Source organism: Anomaloglossus baeobatrachus, chromosome 2 (assembly GCF_048569485.1).
Source record: "Anomaloglossus baeobatrachus isolate aAnoBae1 chromosome 2, aAnoBae1.hap1, whole genome shotgun sequence".
Taxonomy (NCBI): Eukaryota; Metazoa; Chordata; class Amphibia; order Anura; family Aromobatidae; genus Anomaloglossus; species Anomaloglossus baeobatrachus.
The window spans coordinates 457,173,015-457,193,614 of NC_134354.1; the positions used below are offsets into that span (position 1 = coordinate 457,173,015).

General features: G+C 45.6%; 1 protein-coding gene across 1 annotated transcript in view; it reads right to left on the reverse strand.

Moving 5' to 3' along the window:
- The window catches only part of TMEM132E (transmembrane protein 132E), an 839,391-nt gene that overhangs the window by 28,508 nt on the left and 790,283 nt on the right, over positions 1-20,600 (reverse strand). Inside the window, exon 8 of the mRNA XM_075336321.1 lies at positions 2,388-2,667. Coding sequence (XP_075192436.1) covers positions 2,388-2,667 — 280 coding nt within the window. The remainder of the gene's footprint in view (positions 1-2,387; positions 2,668-20,600) is intronic.

Genomic DNA, 20,600 nt, shown 5'->3' on the forward strand with positions numbered 1-20,600 from the left:
GTAGTATACAGCCCCCATATAGCACAATGTAGACTCAGATAGCATTCGGCACCTTCATGTAGTATACAGCCCGTATATAGCACAGTGCAGACCTAGATAGCATTAGGCACCTTCATGTAGTATACAGCCTGTATATCGCACAATGCAGACACAGATAGCATTAGGCACCTTCATGTAGTATACAGCCCGTATATAGCACAGTGCAGACCCAGATAGCATTAGGCACCTTCATGTAGTATACAGCCTGTATATAGCACAGTGCAGACCCAGATAGCATTAGGCACCCTCACGTAGTATACAGCCTGTATATCGCACAATGCAGACCCAGATAGTATTAGGCACCTTCATGTAGTATACAGCCCCCATAGTTGTCTGGCCACAGTAATTTAATACATACTTCTCCTCATTCCCCCACTGATCGGTCTCCTCAGCGTGTCCATTACTGTCGCTCGCTCTGACCTCACTACAGGCGCGCAGTGTTGACGTCACCGCGCTCTGCTGCTGAGCTGTCAAAGAGCCTACAGACACAGAGGGAGAATGATGAGAGGCAGCGTGCCACTCCATCTCATCATTTATTGCTTTCACTTGTATCGGCAACTGCGATGCCAATACAATTGAAAGTGCGATCCTCAGCGGGGGGAGGCCAGCGATGGTGAGGGCACCGGGCCTCCCTGAGTAGCGGTGACTTGTCCTGCCACTGCCAGTGGGCAACCCCGGCAGCCCAGGGCCCCGGCATTTGACCGGGTTTGTTGGGGTTAAGACCCCGCACACTGTGTACATCTGAACATTGCTTGTGTAAAGCAAAGGTGAATAAAGATTAATTTATTTATTGGATTGTTGCCATTGTTGAATATGCAATGAATACAAGGGGATCATATGATTAATTCTGGTATGCCACTGCCTTCTGTTCTGAAGGTTATGGAGTTGGCATGATTTAAAAGCTTTTTTATTTTCAGATGGAAAGGTTTGATAAAGTAGTGGCACTTGTTGCAACTAGAGGAATATGTATTTTATCTACAAATAAAAGTTATTGATATGAAATTAGCGCTAATTTTATTTATATGTGAAAAATGGTTGTAAAATATTAGAAAAATATGGCTGAATTTGATAGGCTCCCCTTAAATATTAGACTCGATATCAACAGTTTAATGTGTATGGTGGCCACCATCAGAAGATTAACAGGGGAGTTAAGGATCCTGCATGGTAGGTTTTGTACTGTTGATCTTTTTGCTCTCTAAGGCTGGAATCACACTTGCGTGGGACTCACGCGTGGATCGCATCACATTGCCTGGATCGGGCTGTTAGATCTCCTGACAGGAGCAAGTCAGATGTATGTATTTCTATGCAGCTGACCCGCTCCTGTTGTGAGAGCCGGCGGCTGGTGTGAGTAGTGCGATACGATCCTTATGCGAGTCACACACAGTATTACTCCAGCCTAAGAAAAAAGCTGCTAGAGGAAGAGTCTGGCAGCAGCTCTGTTATAGAGAATGCAGAAATGATCAACCAGCTAACACTCCTATGTATGGGGGAGTAGAGCGTGATAACTGCAGGCCTAACGATTGGCTAATTCATTGTTCAGTTGATATCTAAAGTGTATGTCAGACTTATAGAGGCAAAGCTACATATGGGTTGTCTAATATTACAACTTTATTCCTTTATTCCATTAATTTCAACAGAAATGTGGACAGATATGGCACTGTTAGGTTCAAAGCATCAACGGTTTTTGTAATACTGTTCAAAACCTTATTCTAGTGGCACACAATGCCTTTTTCAGACAAATTCTGCTTGGTGCCCACCTAAAAAGTGCTCTAAAGTGCCAGAAATAAAGGACATATACAAAAATATTTAAAATTTCTTTTTTTATTCCCTTCATATTTTCAAAGCCTAAATGCGATTAAAAGATGTAACCAGTCTATTCCTTTGGTGGCTCACTACTAGTGTACACAATTTTGAAAAAACAAAAAATCTCGGTGGCCTGAAGAAAAAGACGTTTATTAAGACATAAAAATATATGTTTCAGGAAAAACATGGGCACTGTCTTTTACCAGAAAAACCTCTGCCAGTATGCCAGCATCTAAAAGACATTGAGTACAAATACCCTTCAATTGTTTTCTAGCTTTCAAATGCTTGAATCTGAACAACATAGAAGAATGAAAGGAAAATGTGAAGTCATATAATATGACAAAGAATATAAAAGATTTTAGATTGCAATGTCAGATACAGGTCGTATCCCAATACACATTATTTCCACGGAGGAAGGGGAAAAGATAATAAAAAATATATTCTATTACTAAACCATTCTTACAAGCTGTAACATAAAAATAGCAGGGTATAAAATTCATATATAATGGAACATAGCGAGGCAAACCTCACTTATAAACACTCACTTTGAAAATTGTTGTTCCGGGCTCCTTTCCAGCCAATGTATTACTATCAACCATTTCTGCAATCTTTGGGTCTTCTACCTGCATGAAATCATTTACCAGATCTGTAACTTCCACGAGCCAATTTGGGCCCAACATTGTGATAACTTGGTCAGTGCCTTCTGAAGAAGTTGTATGGAATTGGGTAAAGACTTGTAGAGTGGCATGCTGATACTGAAGAGTGCAACCCCGGTTTAACCTTTTATCTTCTTCATCATCATCGTCATCACTGTCACGTACCGACCTGCCATAAAATACAAGTATAAGAACATAGCGTCAATAATAAAAGCATTATAGAAGTTTCAGACACAAACATTTAACCCTTGACTTTAAAAATGCTCGAATTGATAATATCCATTAAATAGGGCGTATGCAGAACTTCTCATCCTTTCTACTATACAGTATTGTATATTTCTATATATATTATATATCTCAAAAGCTGTCTATGGAATTTTCAGCTGTATTATTATTATTATTATTATTATTATTATTATTATTATTAAACACCAGCTCAATTTCTATAGCATTACATTACCGGAAGCACCAGAAAGTGGGCCACCTTAGGGGAATTGTCCAACTTGCTCAAATTGAGTGTATGTTGAAACTATACTCACCAACATAATTTTCTCTGCAGGGGAACTGCAGAGTGCTGTGATTAGTAGAAATGAGCAAATCAATTTAAGGTGAGGTTTTGAGAGTAGATTTTCTATTTTGCTTGGTTTTTTAACCCTTCTATTTACTATACTCTGGGGTCTGGAGAGACCTCATGACATAATAATTGGCGTTTACCAGCAATTTGATTTGCAGCTATGAAACTTGACACAAATCAAATTTCCTAGCTGAATTTGAGCATATCTGGTTAATTGAATTTCGGCAGATTTGTTCATTTTACATTGACAGCCTCTCTCCAGATGTTTTAAAACTACAACTTCTTGTGAAAAGTTTTAGTTTTGCAAAAGCAAGAGAAACATATTCAAGATCATTAATTTAAACTATACACATTGCAGATCCCTAGGCTAGACTATAGACTGGAGATCTCTTGTAGACTATACAATGGAGATTATGTGCTGGACTATATAGATTTGAGATTACAGTACTAAACTATAAATTGAAGATCACTGCTAGACTGTGTCTAAGGGTACCTTCACACTTTAGCGATGCAGCAGCGATCCGACCAGCGATCTGACCTGGTCAGGATCGCTGCTGCATCGCTACATGGTCGCTGGTGAGCTGTCAAACAGGCAGATCTCACCAGCGACCAGTGACCAGCCCCCAGCCAGCAGCGACGTGCAAGCGACGCTGCGCTTGCACGGAGCCGGCGTCTGGAAGCTGCGGACACTGGTAACTAAGGTAAACATCGGGTATGGTTACCCGATGTTTACATTAGTTACCAGCCCACACCGCTTAGCTTGTGTTCAGGGAGCAGGAGCCGGCACTGGCAGCGTGAGAGCTGCGGAGGCTGGTAACGAAGGTAAATATCGGGTAACCACCTTGGTTACCCGATGTTTACCTTGGTTACAGCTTACCGCAGGCTGTCAGACGCCGGCTCCTGCTCCCTTCACATTCAGGATTGTTGCTCTCTCGCTGTCACACACAGCGATGTGTGCTTATCAGCGGGAGAGCAGCAATTAAAAAACGAACCAGGGCTGTGTGTAACGAGCAGCGATCTTACAGCAGGGGCCAGATCTCTGCTCAGTGTCACACACAGTGAGATCGCTAATGAGGTCACAAAAAACGTGACTCAGCAGCGATCTCAGTAGCGATCTCGCTGTGTGTGAAGCACCCCTTAGACATCACTATGCTAGACTATACATTGAAGATCATGGCTATAGACTATAGACATTGAAGATTACTGTGCTACGCTATGCAAATTGTCTCTTCAGAGAGGAAGAAGACTTAAGGCCCAGTCACACTAAACAACTTACCAGCGATCCCAACAACGATACAACCTGATAGGGATTGCTGGTAAGTTGCTAGGAGGTCGCTGGTGAAATGTCACACTAAGCAATGCTCAAGCGATCCCACCAGCAATCTGACCTGGCAGTGATCGCTGGAGCGTCGATACACGGGTTGCTGGTGAGCTGTCACACAGGCAGATCTCACAAGGAACCAGTGACCAGCCCCCAGCCAGCAGCGACGCGTAGAAGCGATGCTGTGCTTGGTAACTAAGGTAAATATCGGGTAACCAACCCGATATTTACCTTGGTTACCAACGCACACCGCTTAGCGCTGGCTCCCTGCAATCCTAGCCAGAGTACACATCGGGTTAATTACCCAATGTGTAGTCTGGCTATGTGTGCAGGGAGCAGGGAGCCGGCACTCGCCGCGTGAGAGCGGCAGACGCTGGTAACGAAGGTAAATATCGGGTAACCAAGGAAAGGTCTTCTTGGTTACCCGATATTTACATTGGTTACCAGCGTCCGCAGAAGCCGGCTTCCTGCTCACTGCATATTCAGTTGTTGCTCTGTCGCTGTCACACACAGCGATGTGTGCTTCACAGCGGGAGAGCAACAACTAAAAAATGGTCCCGGACATTCAGCAACAACCAACGACCTCACAGCAGGGGCCGGGTTGTTGCTGGATGTCACACACAGCAACATCGCTAGCAAGTTGTGGCTCAGCAGTGATGTTGCTAGCGATGTTGCTTAGTGTGACGGTACCTTTAAACTCTAGCAAGCCTATTAGAAATATTGATCCTTTAATGAGCCTTGCCATATGACTTAGAATAAAAAGCCAAACTAGAATCTCAATTTCTAGATTCGGTGTCTCAGGATATTTCTATTAGGGTCAATGATGAGGAACAATACCCAAAAACTGGTTTAACTTTTTATCCTAAGTCATATGGCAAGGCTTTTTAAAGGGTCGATATTGAATTTCAGGATTGCTACGTCCAATAGGTGGCGCTAGAGTTCAAGTCCTCTTTGTCTCTGGAGAGACAAATTGCATATTTAATTTCCCAGAGGATCATTGCAGGTGTTTAAGTCTCCTCATACTGGCATGCCACACCTGGCATGTCACTCTCCACAAGGAAAAACCTTACCCCTTAGATCCCTGTGATACTCTATACATTAGAGATTATTGTGTTATACTATACATTAAACATTACTGTACTAAACTATACATTAGATATCTTTTTTTATGCACACACCTTTTTTGGGGCGTTTTGGCAAGGATGGGGAATTTTTAAATTCTATGTAGAAGATTTGTCAGTATAACATTGTAAGGGCTCGGTTCCACTTGTGCTTTGCTTCCGATGCAAGAGCATCTGATGTAATATGCTAATGACCCTCGGCACAGGTTCGGTTGCGAAAATCAGCCAAGTGTCATGCAACTGTGATCGAATCTTGTGATCAGATCTCATCTGCGGAGAAGAGGGAGGGAGCATTTTCTCCCTCTTCTCCCCAGCCTGTCTCTGCGTATATCGCCCTGCACTCTGATGACTTCAGAGTGCAATGTGATGTTTCACATGCACCCATACACCTGTATGGGTGCGTGTAAGCCAAGACTCACTGCTAAACGCAGCATTCTGCAATTCTTTTCTCATGCAGATGGACACTGCCTGATTGATTAACATTGGTGCGAGTGCAATCCAATGTTTACCAAATTGCGCTCGTCTGTATTAATTACAAGTGGAGCCGAGACCTAAAACCTTTACTTTTTATTTTTATAATCGTTTTCTCTGTGTGTCACCCTTTACACGTATGTCCACCCTGTCACTATGATTTTGTCTGGATGCGGTTCCCTCATAGGTTCCTCTATTGGCAGGTCTAGGGGTGTGTAGCCTATAGGTTCCGCTCCCCCATAAACCCTGACTCCGCTCGTTCAGGAGAGGAGCTGACAGTAAATGCCTCCCAGTCCTCGCCTTGGTGGCAGCCAGGGCAGATGCTGGGAGCAAGATTGGGCATTTCCTTAGCTTCATCTAGGGGAGGCTTGTAGTCCATGACCCTCGCTGTGGTCTTCTGGCTTGGAGAGATGGGAAATGGTTTTGGTGACACTTATCCTGTAGGATAGAGTTTCAAGTAGATCAGCATTCTTGTGCACTCTTTTTGTGGCATTTTATTTTTTTTTAAGTGTACTTGGGTATCGAGTACAACTTTGGGCTTTCAAATACAAAAAATAAAAAGAATAAAATCACTGCACTAGATTACAGATTGAATATAACTGAGGTAGACTAATGTTTGAAGATCACTACAATGTAGTATGAGACTATACATTGGACATCATTATATACTAGATATATAGTGTACTAGTATACCTAGTACTAGACTATATACTCAAGATTATAGTGCTAAACTGTAGATTAGAGATCACTGCTAGACTATACATTGAAGTTCACTACTGTAGACTATACATATTGGAGACTAATGATCGAAGATCACAGTACTAGACTGTAAATTGGAGACTGCTACACTGGACTATTCTAGACTATATATTGAAGATTACAGTGCTAGACTATAGGCTCGAGATTATTATTATTATTATTTTTATTATTATTATCACTTTATTAAACAATGCATTCAAGATTACAGTGCTAGACTTTACATTGAATATTGTTGTACTAGACAATACATTGAAGATTAATGACTACAAATTGTAATTCACAATAGTGGAACTATCCCAGTAGATGGGATGTGCCATAGCTGCACTTTTCTTAAGGCACAAAAAAATGTTTTTGTACCTTGAGAAACATGTTGTTTCAGAACCAAAATGCATTGGCATTATTGAAAACCTTAATTCTACTAATGAGGTTTCTGCAGTCCCCCAAGCTCAGCCCATATATTGTGATATTTCTATTATTGTGAATTACTATCTGGGATTATTTCTTTTACAGCCATAGCAGAGAAGTGCATGTTAAGTTTTATGCGGGCGTCACACGGTACGATCTATCGCGCGATCGCACGAGCGATCGTACCCACCCCGTCATTTGTGCGTCACGGGCAAATCACTGCCCGTGTAGCACAAAGTCGTTAAACCGCCGTCACACGTACTTACCTGCTGAGCGACCTCGCTGTGGGCGGCGAACATCCTCTTCCTGAAGGGGGAAGGACGTTCGGCGTCACAGCGAAGTCACACAGCCGCCGGCCAATAGAAGCGGAGGGGCTGAGATGAGCGGGACGTAAACATCCTGCCCACCTCCTTCCTTCCGCATAGCAGGCTGGTGCCGCGGGATGCAGGTAAGCTGTGTTCATCGTTCCCGGGGTGTCACACTGAGCGATGTGTGCTGCCCCGGGTACGATGAACAATCGGCGGCATGAAAAATAAATGAATCTTTAAAAATAAGCGACATGTACACGACTCACGATTTGTGACAAATTCAGCGTCGCTCGGAGGTGTCACATGAAATGACGTCGCAAACGATGCCGGATGTGCGTCACGAAAACTGTGACCCCGATGATGCATCGCACAATAGCTCGTCTCGTGTGACGCCTGCCTTAGAAGTGGATCTTAAGCCTCTTATAGGTATTGTGTCCTCACACACTTCCCCCAGTCGAGCACTATCATCATTATCACCCCTTTATTTTTCTTTTCACAGAATTGCCGTATTGTGCGTTTCTATCCCAATTTAGACCTCCTCAAGGTTACAGATTCTAGATCACTGCACTGAACAATAAACTAGAGATGGATGCACTAGACTACAAAATGAAGATCCATCTACTAGACGATACATTAGCATTAAAGAGTACTGCAGTAAACTATAGATTAGAGATTGCTGCACTGGACTATACATTGGTTTTCTACACTAGAGTTCACCATAATAGACTATAGTGTGGAGATCACTGTGAAAAAATATTGTGATTGGAACAGAATACTTGATTTAAGGGGTATTACAGTGAAAGAGAATAATAAATTATTATTGTTAAAAATGCTCCTTTCATGTTTATCTTGCATGTAAACAGGTTGCAGATCACCTTATGAATGAGCAAAATGAGTGAAACAATCCTTTGCTCAGCACAAAAGATTATCATTAGGGATGATCGAATACCTCAAATATTCGGCTTCGCGAATATTTTCCGAATAGGTCGCCGCTATGCGAATATTCGATGCTCAATGTAAGTCTATGGGAAGCCTGAATAGTTCTGAATAGTTGTTATTCGGGTTTTTCGTAGACTTACATTGCGCATCGAATACTCGCGAATAGTCAAATAGCGGCGACCTATTCGGAAAATATTCGCGAAGCCGAATATTTGAGGTATTCGATCATCCCTAATTATCATCCTTTGCTATGGATCTTCCTGTGTAAAAAGCACTCGCATTGCTGAGAACTATGTCAGCCTACTCTATTATAGATCATGCGCGTCAATTACTTAGGGGTACTTTGCACACTACGACATCGCAGCTGCGATGTCGGTGGGGTCAAATCAAAAGTGACGCACATCCGGCGTCACTGTCGATATCGTAGTGTGTAAATCCTTTTTGATACGATTAACGAGCGCAAAAGCGTCGTAATCGTATCATCGGTGTAGTGTCCGACATTTTCATAATTTCGCTGCAGCGACGGTACGATGATGTTCCTCGTTCACCTGCGGCAGCACACATCACTGTATGATAAGCCACAGGAGCGAGGAACATCAGCTTACCTGCGTCACCGCGGCTCACGCCGACTATGCGGAAGGACGGAGGTGGGCGGGATGTTTACGTCACGCTTATCTCCGCCCCTCCGTTTCTATTGGCCGCCTGCCATGTGATGTTGCTGTGACGCCTCACAGCCCGCCCCCTTAGGAAGGAGGCGGGTCACTGGCCGGAGCGACGTCGCAGGGCAGGTGAGTGTGTGTGACACTGCCGTAGCGATAATGTTCGCTACGGAAGCTATCACAAGATATCGCTGTTGCGACGGGGGCGGGGACTATCGCGCTCGGCATCGCAAGCATCGGCTTGCGATGTCGTAGTGTGCAAAGTACCCCTTAGGTCTGTCATTTAAACCACCATCCATCAGTTAAAGTTTACTGGCGGACGTATTGTGCCACCAGTCGGCCCATGTAGATGGACCTTTGGCCTTCAGTGTTCTTCTTTTCTGGTATTACTATTACTGCTTATAGTTTGAGGAACTTTTTTGTCACTCTTTGTAGGAAAACCTGATGCGGCAATTCTGTCTAATGCGCATCTATAAAAGACAGTTATTTCTTTTTGTAAAACTTTATAGTGATGTTGCCAACAAATAGAACAGATACAGTATTGCCAGACAATGTCCCTGAGAAGATCTATGTGTTTTTCTTAAAATTAATAATACATGAGGTTCCCGAAGCTTTTCTCTGCTCCTTTATTTGCCATTTTGCATTTTCTTCATTTCAAAATGTCTGTAAAAATGGCCTATAATTGGTGTAGTAAACAAAGAAATGAAAAAGATGTTGTAAGATTCTGAACAAAAGCCAGTGCTTTAGCATATGTTGCTGCAATGCCAAAATGGGTTTTAGTAGACTAACAGGATAGAAATAACAAGAGGCATACAATAAAGTCTAGGAATGCAGATAAACATAATGGAAGCAACAAAGTCATAGAAAGTCCTGTGCCTGTGTATACAAGAGGGAAAAAGATAAAATAGTCCAAGTAAGCAAGGTAATTCACATCTGCTCGCCAAACAAAGCCATTCGCAGCTACTCTATATTTTCTACTTTTATTTACAATCAACTGTTAGTGCATTAGTGTTGCTGGACCAATTAGGGGAAATCACATTAAACTGATTCGATTTCCCTTGAAACAAATTAGCCAAATGCTTTGCAGAATAGTGTTCTTCAGCAGCTTCCAGTGGTCTGCGATGGTTTCTTAGTGGTACTTCAGGAAAAACAAAGAAAGATCAGATTATTTTGCCTCTTCGGAAAGTCACGTATTTGTGACATTATTATGGTTAGTGGAGCTCATAAAAGATATTTGAACAGCAATATGGGCTGTAGTAAAGAAAACTGCTGCAATATTAACACGTTTTGTTTGTCACATTTTTATAATGGAGATGATCAAACTTATATCTATGTTTTTGTGCACATAAAAAAATGAAAAAAGAAAAAAAATGAAAAATGTATGGCTGTGCTAAGATGACAGCACAGCTTAAAAGGGTTAGCTGATACTTTATATTGATGGCCGATCCTTAGGCCTCCTTCACATGTCCGTGTCTGCAGTACATGTTTGGTCCATTTCCTCACGTGATGGATACACGGGAACATGTAGACCCATTAAAATCAATGGGTCTGCGCACACGTGCATGTCTTGCTATGGACCGTGTGTACGTGTGGAGCATACATGTGCCCATGTGCTCCACACGTAGACATGTCAGTTTTTCTCCGGCATCACGGGTGTTACACGGCCTGCACACGGACCGCACGGATGTGATCCGTGTGACACGCACCGGAGAAAACACACGTGTTTGTAAAAAAAAAAATTCTATACTCACCTTCTCCAGCACTGCTGTCTCTGCCTCTGCTGTCACTTACTTCCGATCCACGCTCATTATGCTCATTGAATATTCACTCCACTGCGGGCCGGAAGCAGCAGCAGCGGGGAGTTAGCAGGACCAGAGATCGAAGATCAGCACCACGGACAGCAATACCAGGGACAGGTGATCAGAAAGTTCCGATTCTCCCTGTGTTATCATGGATAACACACGGAGAACACACGTTGTGCCATAAAAACGGCACACGGAGGACAATACGCACCTTTGACATGTCCGTGAAAAACGTGTTTGATTTTCACGGACGTGTGAAGGGGTCCTTAGAGAGCGTATTCAGTATCAGATCAGTATTAAAGGGGTTGTTTACTAATAGGATAACTCTTTTTGATTCCACATGTTTACCCCATGTAAAATAATAAAGGCTATACTGATATCTCATACCGGCACACTTCTAGCACTGCTGCGGCTCCCGATGCTGGGGTTGTGACATCACACGAGCCCCACGTCCAATCAGCATCGGCTTCTGTCTCACCGCGTTCATACCAAATGAACAATCAACAGAAAGTCAGTTCAGATTCTAACATGTCTTTGGATCTTCAAAGATGACCTACTGGCTTTACACATTAACATTATGAATCTCATTAACAAGAGAAACAGGAAAGTCCGATAGTTCCATAAAAATAAAGTGTTTTTGTTTGAATTCCATTTAGTTGATCATCAATATGGGATGGAAGATGATGCTGATGCGTTTCGACTGGTAGGTCTTAAGCGGGCTTTACACGCTGCAATCTCGCTAGCGAGATCGCAAGCGATCGTACCCGCCCCCGTCAGTTGTGCGACACGGGTAAATCGAGCACAACCTCGCTTACCCCCGTCACACGGAATTACCTGTCCTGCGACGTCGCTCTGGACGGCGATCCGCCTCCTTTCTAAGGGAGTGGGTCGTGCGGCACCACAGTGACATCACACGAAAGCCGTCCAATAAAAGCGGAGGGGTGGAGATGAGCGGGACGTAAACATCCCGCCCACCCCCTTCCTTCTACATAGCCGGTAGAGACAGGTAAGGAGATGTTCCTCGCTCCTGCGGTGTCACACACAGCGATGTGTGCTGCCGCAGGAACGAGGAACAACATCGCTAATTAGAAGAAAACGATTTTTTGTTTTAGGACGACCTCTCCCCAGCAAACGATTTTTGCCGCTTTTGCGATAGTTTTAGGTCGCACATAAGTGTCACACGCTGCGATATCGTTAATGATGCTGGATGTGCATCACAAACAACATGACCCCGACGATAATTCATTAACGATATCGTAGCGTGTAAAGCCCGCTATAGTCCTACGACTAAGACCAACAGTCTAAGAATGTCAACATGATCTTCCATCCCATCCTGTTGATCAACCTTTAATGGAATACAAATAAAAATACCTTATTTTTACTGCACAATCAGACTTTCCTTTTTCTCTTGTTGATTGCTGCCCAGCTGTGACCGATGGGCCTACAGAATGTTACATCCAACCTTAATAGCGGTAGTGGAGACATGAGCGTGGTGAGTTTTTGAGTTTTTCTGTGTTGAATTGTGATAATGAATCTCATCACTTAGGAATCATGAATCTCTCCTCTGACCTTTCCCAACCATATGTATCTTCATTGTAAAAATGTGCATTAATAGAGCAACTCATGTGACATATTGGAGCAGATTTCAAGACAGTGTACACTTAGGGTGCATGCCCATGATCAGTAGTTGCAGCAGTTTGAATGCAGCATACGTCAGCTGCGTCTTAACCGCTGCGATATACAGTACAAGAATAGTGGAGGGGATTCATAGAAATCCTATGCCCACTGTGCTTATTTTTTCCACAGCAAACACTGACCTGTAGAGTGTCTTTCCAGACCGCAAAATGGCAATTGTTTGCTGTAGAATTGCCTGCGTCCTCCGTAGGAAGAACATAAGCGAGAGACCGCAGCGCACTGAACCCTGATTGTGGGTACTGACCGCTGTGGTCTCCTGCGTTCTCCTGCAGAGGAGACGTGCGGCCCCGCAGGTCAGGACTCGCTGCGTTCTGAACGCAGCGAGTCCTGATCATGGGCACATACCCTTAGACTATACAGCATTCTGACAATATGGCAAGAACATACTACGATAATGCTGGATGATAAATTGGAGCATTTTTTGAAAGTTTTGTCTAGCTTTGTACCACAAATGAATTGGTTTCATATGACACTAAAATTTTGGCAAATATTTTCCCATTTGAGACCACTCCCCTTTATAGCAGGAGTGCTTATTTTAACTTGGTCAGACCCTCTAAGGCCTGTTTCACATATCCGGCTTTTCGCCGGTTTGACGGATGTGGCACACGCCAGTACAATATGATACAGTACAATGGCAACGCCGCAACTTCCGGGTCACATGCTCCGGTCACATGACAGCACATGACCGGCGCTTGTTGCGCTGCCAGTGTACTGTATACACTGTACTGACATGCGCCGCATCCGTCAAACCGGCGAAAAGCCGGATATGTGAAATCGGCCTAAAGGGGGCTTTACACGCTGCGACATCGCTAATGCGGAGTTGTTGGGGTCACGGAATTTGTGACGCACATCCGGCCGCATTAGCGATGTTGCTGCGTGTGGCACCGATGAGCGATTTTGCATCGTTGCAAAAACGTGCAAAATTGCTAATCGGTGACATGGGGGTCCATTCTCGATTATCGTTACTGCAGCAGTAACGATATAGTTCGTCGCTCCTGCGGCAGCACACATCGCTATGTGTGATGCCGCAGGAACGAGGAACCTCTCCTTACCTGCCTCCCGGCCGCTATGAGGAAGGAAAGAGGTAGGCGGGATGTTCCGGCCACTCATCTCCGCCCCTCCGCTTCTATTGGGCGGCCGCTCAGTGACGTCGCTGTGACGCCGCACGGACCGCCCCCTTAGAAAGGAGGCGGTTCGCCGGTCACAGCGACGTCGCCGGGCAGGTATGTGTGATGGGTCTGCGCGATGTTGTGCGGCACGGGCAGTGATTTGCCCGTGTCGCACAACAGATGGGGTGGGTACCCACGCTAGCGATATCGGGACCGATATCGCAGCGTGTAAAGTAGCCTTAAGTCACCAATATGGTGAACAATTTTGGAGAGTATGAACTGCAGTGGACATATGACGCATTCCGTGGAAAATAGTGGAATTCTTAGAAGATCAAGTGGAAGATTCATGTAAACGTGTAAAGCAATGGAAACATGGATGAGAAGAGGATGTGGGCCGTAAGGGAAATGCAGAAGTTAACATTGCGCTCCATTTTTCGTTCTTATAAGTACAGTATTCTTACTCTTCCATCATCTGCATTTATTTCTATTCACCCATATGTTTTCCATTCTTTATCTACAATTGAATGATATAATTCTCCCCAACTTAATGGAGTTCTTCTCTCTGATGGGGAATACCAGGTGTTCAATTGATTATGTCTCAAGATAATTCCTCAAATGCAAATCTAATTGTTTAAATTAGTTAAAACTGAAAATGCAGATCTAATGCTTCACATAAAATGCTGATAGCTCCACTAATTAAAAATGTACAAATGTCATTTCACAACTTCTTTTACCAGCACTTCCAATTTCCTGGTGTAAAAAAGTGGTGCAAATAATCACATTCTCATTATTTGCACACAACTGTGCAAACAATGTCTGTTTTCCTTTCTTTGCCAGTCACATCACTTCTCAAAAAAATTGCCAGAATTGAGAAGAAAGGCTTCCGAGGGCCAGAGAACCCGACTGCAATCAAATTAGAGCACACATTGAGTTGTGCTTAATTTAAGAAGGGGACTTTTAAAAAATGAAGCATATTTCACTTTAGGGTTATTTCGTTCAGAATGGTGTATGAAATATCATCTTAAATAATATTAACCTTTTGTTTTTTCACATCAATATTTAACTAGCCTAAGTACTTTAACTCCCGTAGCAAGAAAAAACTTATTAGAACATCAAATACTGGCTCTGTAACTTTAATGCAAGCTCAGAAACTGAGCCCATATCTCTGCTGGTAGATGATGGCGGTATTATTCCACCAATAACAGCCGTGCATGAAGCAGAGCTCCGTCTGCAGTTATTAAACTGTTAAATGCTGCTGCCAATCGGTGATAGTGGCATTTATAGCACATCTATAGGGGGCATGCCTTTCTAACCACCTTTCAGCTGTCCCACAATGCATTGGGAAGCACTACTATGGTATTGCTGTATATAATGCAACCAATTGGATGATTGCAGGTTGAAGTCCTCTAAAGGGGGCCTTACACGCTGCGACATCGCTAGCGATGTCGCTAGCATTCGCACCCGCCCCCATCGTTTGTGCGTCACGGGCAAATCGCTGCCCGTGGCGGATAAAATCGCTAGTACCCGTCACACATACCTTCCTAACGACGTCCCTGTGGCCGGCGAACAGCCTCTTTTCTAAGGGGGTGGTTTGTCCAGCGTCACAGCGACGTCACAGGTAGGCGTCCAATAGAAGCGGAGGGGCAGAGAGCAGCTGCATGAAAGTCACGCCCACCTCGTTGCCGGAGGACGCAGGTACGGTGTTGTTCGTTGTTCCCGGGGTGTCACGCGTAGCGATGTGTGCTGCCTCAGGAACGACGAACAACCTGCGTGCCACACCATCAATGATATTTGGGATTTGAACGACGTGTCAACAATCTATGATTAGGTGAGTATTTTTGATCATTAGCAGTCACTCGTACGTGTCAAACGCAACAACGTCGCTAACGAGGCCAAATGTGCGTCACGAATTCTGTGACCCCAATGATATCTCGTTAGCGATGTCTTTGCGTGTAAAGCAGCCTTTAGGGGACAAACAAATACATTAACCGCTTCTTGACCTTGGACATACAGGTACATCCAAGGTTGTTTCTGTCCCTTTAATGCGAATCTATATATATAATTGCCTTATTCTGTCTGTCTGTCTGTCTGTCATGCTCCAAAATTGTGTCCTTACGGTGACATTGTGTCCTTACGGTGACACAAAGCTGATTGGTCGCCGTGGCCCCGCCCCCCCACACGGATTGGCCGCTCGCCCAGGCTGCGCCTCCACACGGATTGGCCAGCCGCTCGCCCAGGCTCCGCCCCCCCCCACAGATTGGCGTCTCGCCCCGGCACCCTGCAGGCATTGGCAACTCGGCCATGCCACGCCCCGCCCCCTCACGCAATGCACGCTAGCTCTGGCCCCGCCCCCCCCGCGCATTCCCCGAACTGACACGGTCACGGCCACGACTCCCAGGTGAGTACTGTACTCCCCCCCACCCCCCAACGGGAGCCCACATCAGCGTACGCCGCCAACCCAGCCGACACTTACCCTCGCATTGCTGGCCTTGCCGCCCTATGCTGGTGTGGGCTCCCGTGCGAGCGGGGGACGGGATACGTTGGTAACCATGCTAGCATAGTTACCAGCTGGTAACCATGCTAGCATAGTTACCAGCACATCAAGGTCCTGCAGCGGCGGAAGATCCACACGCACACACATAATAGCACACACACACACATACACACACATCAGATCACACTCACTCTCACAAACACCTCACACACACCTCACACACACATCGCATCCACACACTCACAGCATCCGGCGATATCGCTTGCTTCTCGGCCTCGATACTGTGCTGTTGTGACCTTCCAGGACCTGCCGGAGGATCACATGGCCAGAAGCATGTGGTATCTCCGGATGTTGTGAGTATGAGCGCGTATGTGCAATATCGTCAATGTGTGTGTACGTGAGTGTATGCGATCGGGTGTGTGTGAGTGTATGCGATCGGATCTGTGAGTGTCGGCAGAGGAGCATGGCGTGCTGGAGGAGGCTGGGAGGAGAGAGGCTGATCCTGGGGAAGGCTGGGATGGGGAGGCTGATGCTGGGGACAGAGAGGCTGATGCTGGGATGAGAGAGGCTGATGCTGGGATGAGAGAGGCTGATTCTGGGGACAGAGAGGCTGATGCTGGGGACAGAGAGGCTGATGCTGGGGACAGAGAGGCTGATGCTGGGGACAGAGAGGCATATGCTGGGGACAGAGAGGCTGATGCTGGGGACAGAGAGGCTGATGCTGGGGACAGAGAGGCTGATGCTGGGATGAGAGAGGCTGATCCTGGGGAAGGCTGGGATGGAGAGGCTGATGCTGGGGACAGAGAGGCTGATGCTGGGGACAGAGAGGCTGATGCTGGGGACAGAGGCTGATGCTGGGGACAGAGAGGCTGATGCTTGGGACAGAGTGGCTGATGCTGGGGACAGAGAGGCTGATGCTGGGGACAGAGAGGCTGATGCTGGGGACAGAGAGGCTGATGCTTGGGACAGAGAGGCTGATGCTGGGGACAGAGAGGCTGATGCTGGGGACAGAGAGGCTGATGCTGGGGACAGAGGGGCTGATGCTGCGGGCAGAGAGGCTGATGCTGCGGGCAGAGAGGCTGATGCTGCGGGTAGAGAGGCTGATGCTGGCGCAGCATGGCGGATGGAGCACGTTTGGGAGTGCGCAGCATGGGAGATGGAGCACGATGGGGGGTGCGCAGCATAGGGGATGGCGCACGATCGGGAGTGCGCTGCATGGGGGATGGAGCACGATGGGGAGTGCGGAGTATGGCGGATGGAGCACGTTTGGGAGTGCGCAGCATGGCGGATGGAGCACGTTTGGGAGTGCGCAGCATGGCGGATGGAGCACATTTGGGAGTGCGCAGCATGGGAGATGGAGCACAATGGGGAGTGCGCAGCATGGCGGATGGAGCACGTTTGGGAGTGCGCAGCATGGGGGATGGAGCACGTTTGGGAGTGCGCAGCATGGGGGATGGAGCACGATGGGGAGTGCGCAGCATGGCGGATGGAGCACGTTTGGGTTTCGCAGCATGGGGGATGGAGCACGATGGGGAGTGCGCTGCATGGAGGATGGAGCACGTTTGGGAGTGCGCAGGAAGGGAGATGGAGCACGATGGGGAGTGCGCTGCATGGCGGATGGAGCACGTTTGGGAGTGCGCAGGATGGGAGATGGAGCACGATGGGGGTGCGCAGCATAGGGGATGGAGCACGATGGGGAGTGCGCTGCATGGGGGATGGAGCACGATGGGAAGTGCACACCTCCCCCCAACACACACACGCGCGCGCACTGCACAACACACCACACACACACACTGGGAACCACAAACAACTGCCCTACACAGACACCCACACACAGACAACGCTGCACACACAAATATACGCACATACCGCACAACACACACATTGCACAAAACATACCTCCCCCCATAACACACCACACACACACAAACCGTGCAACACGCACACAACGCTACAGACACACAGCGCTCCACAAACAACGCAACACACAAACAACACCGCTCTCACCCCCCATCACACCCAGACAACACCCAGAACATGTACAGCGCCCTACACAAACACTTGGTAACTACACACAACAACATCTATATATATATATAACAAAAATCATACATGAACTACACAATACGTAAATTCTAGAATACCCGATGCGTAGAATCGGGCCACCTTCTAGTTTCAAATATTCAGCTGACATGTGCAACTTTAAAGCCCGCTTTACACACTGCAATGTATCTTACAATGTGTCGGCGGGGTCACGTCGTAAGTGACGCACATCCGGCATCGTAACGTACATTGCAGTGTGTAACAGGTACGTGTGATTGCGATTGAATGGTAAAGCATTCATCGCACGCACGTCGTTCATTCCTCATGAATTGAACGTCAGATTGTTCATCGTACCGGGGGTAGCACAGATCGCAGTCTGTGACACCCCGGGAACGATGAACAGATCTTACCTGCGTCCCGCGGCTCCCGGCTGGTAATGCGGAAGGAAGGAGGTGGGCGGGAATGTCCCTGCCATTCCAGGAAGTGGACGTTCACCGCCCACAGCGAGGTCGTATGGACGGGTAAGTACATGTGACGGGGGGTTACTCGTTTGTGCGGCACATTCAACAAATTGAACAAGCCGCACATACGATGGGGGTGGTTATGATCGCATACGATATCGTATGCAGAATCGTAACATGTAAAGCAGGATTAACAGACACGGGGTGGAGTCACCTGTTCGTGTTAACCAGTTAAATCCCACTGTCAATTTTTGACAGCGCGATTAAAGGTGCACCAGAGAGGAGTGCGCCACTCCCAGTCTCCATCGGTGGCCCGGTGCCTTGATCATGGTATGCCGATGAGTTGTCATGACAGCCGTAGATGAACTGATGACCCCTGTCACTGTCATAACCTTGTTCAGCTGGCATTCACAGGAGATCAGCATTTCAGCACCGCTCGCTCCGTATAGCAGAAGAGATCGAAATGTATCAGCTTCAAGTTCCCTAAGGGGACTAGTAAAAAACAATTAAAAAAAGATTAAAAAAATATCAGTCACAACCATTTTGCCCAATTGAAAACAAAACAATGAAAATAAAATAAAAAAAAGCCCGATCTATCAAAATATAAAATAAATTAACCTGATTGGTAAGGGGCGTAATGAAAAGAAAATCAAAATGAAAGATTACCATATTTTGTTTGCCACCACATTGCAATAAAATGCAATAAGATGTGATCCAAAGGTCGCATCTACCCAAAAATGGTCTAAAACGTCAAAAAAATAAGCATCACTCAACCCCAGATCCCAAAAAATTCTAGCGCTATAGGTCTCAGAAATGGCGACAAAAACTAAATTCTTTTTTTTTGATAACTTTCTACATTTTTTTTACCATTTAAATAAAAACTCCTCTAACTATACATGTTTGCTATCTAGAAGTCACACTGACCTGAGGAATAATACTGCCATGTCAGTTTTTCTATATAGTGAAATAGTGAACACGGTAAACAACACCCCCTCCTCCAAACAATCGTGTAGCATTTCTTTTGCATGTTTGCCGCACTTGGAGTTTTCTTTCCCTTTTTTTATTACAACATGTGGCAGAATGAATGACATCATTAAAAATTATAACTTGTCTAGCAAGAAACAAGCCCTCATGTGGCTATATTGAAGGAAAAATAAAAAGGTTATGGCTCTTTTAAGGCCTCCTTCACACATCCATGCAAAAACCTTTTGCACGGATGTGTGAAAATGTTTTGTATAGTCAGCGGTGAAGGTGCATATGCGTGTGTGTGTGTGTGTCTGTTCTACATGTGCTGTCCATGTGACATTCGGATAGCACACGGACAGCATAAATGTGTATACTTACCTGTCTCGATGCTGCTGTCTCTTGTGCTGCTGTCACTTCTGGGTCCACGGTGAGTGCAGTGAAAATGCAATGAGCATAATGAGCGGGAAGTAACAGCAGAGGTAAAGACAGCAGCGTCGGACAGCGGCAAAGATAGGAAAGAATAAAAATTCTTACTTGTGTTTTCTCTGGTACATGTCACACAGAGCGCACATAATTGTGTGCTCTGTGTGATACCCGGGCTGCCAGCAGAAAATAGACATGTCGCCCTGTGGAGCACACAGACACATGGTCCATGTCAAAACCTGAGTGTGTGCACAAGCCCAGTGATTTTAAGGGGTCTACATGTGTCAGTGTCTCCGGTACGCTTGGACAGGACATCACACGTACTGGAGACACAGATGGGTGAAAAAGGCTTAAGAGAGGAAAAAAAGAAAACTAAAAATGGAAAATCCCCTGGTGATAAAGAAATTAAAAAAAAATTAGAAAAAATTTGTTAAAACTAAAGTCAAACTAATATAGAAACGAGGGTGGGTATTGTGTAAAAAAACATATAACCCTTAAAAATTACAAATTTTATTGATACTTATTAAAATCCACAACCTTTGTGCAAATATT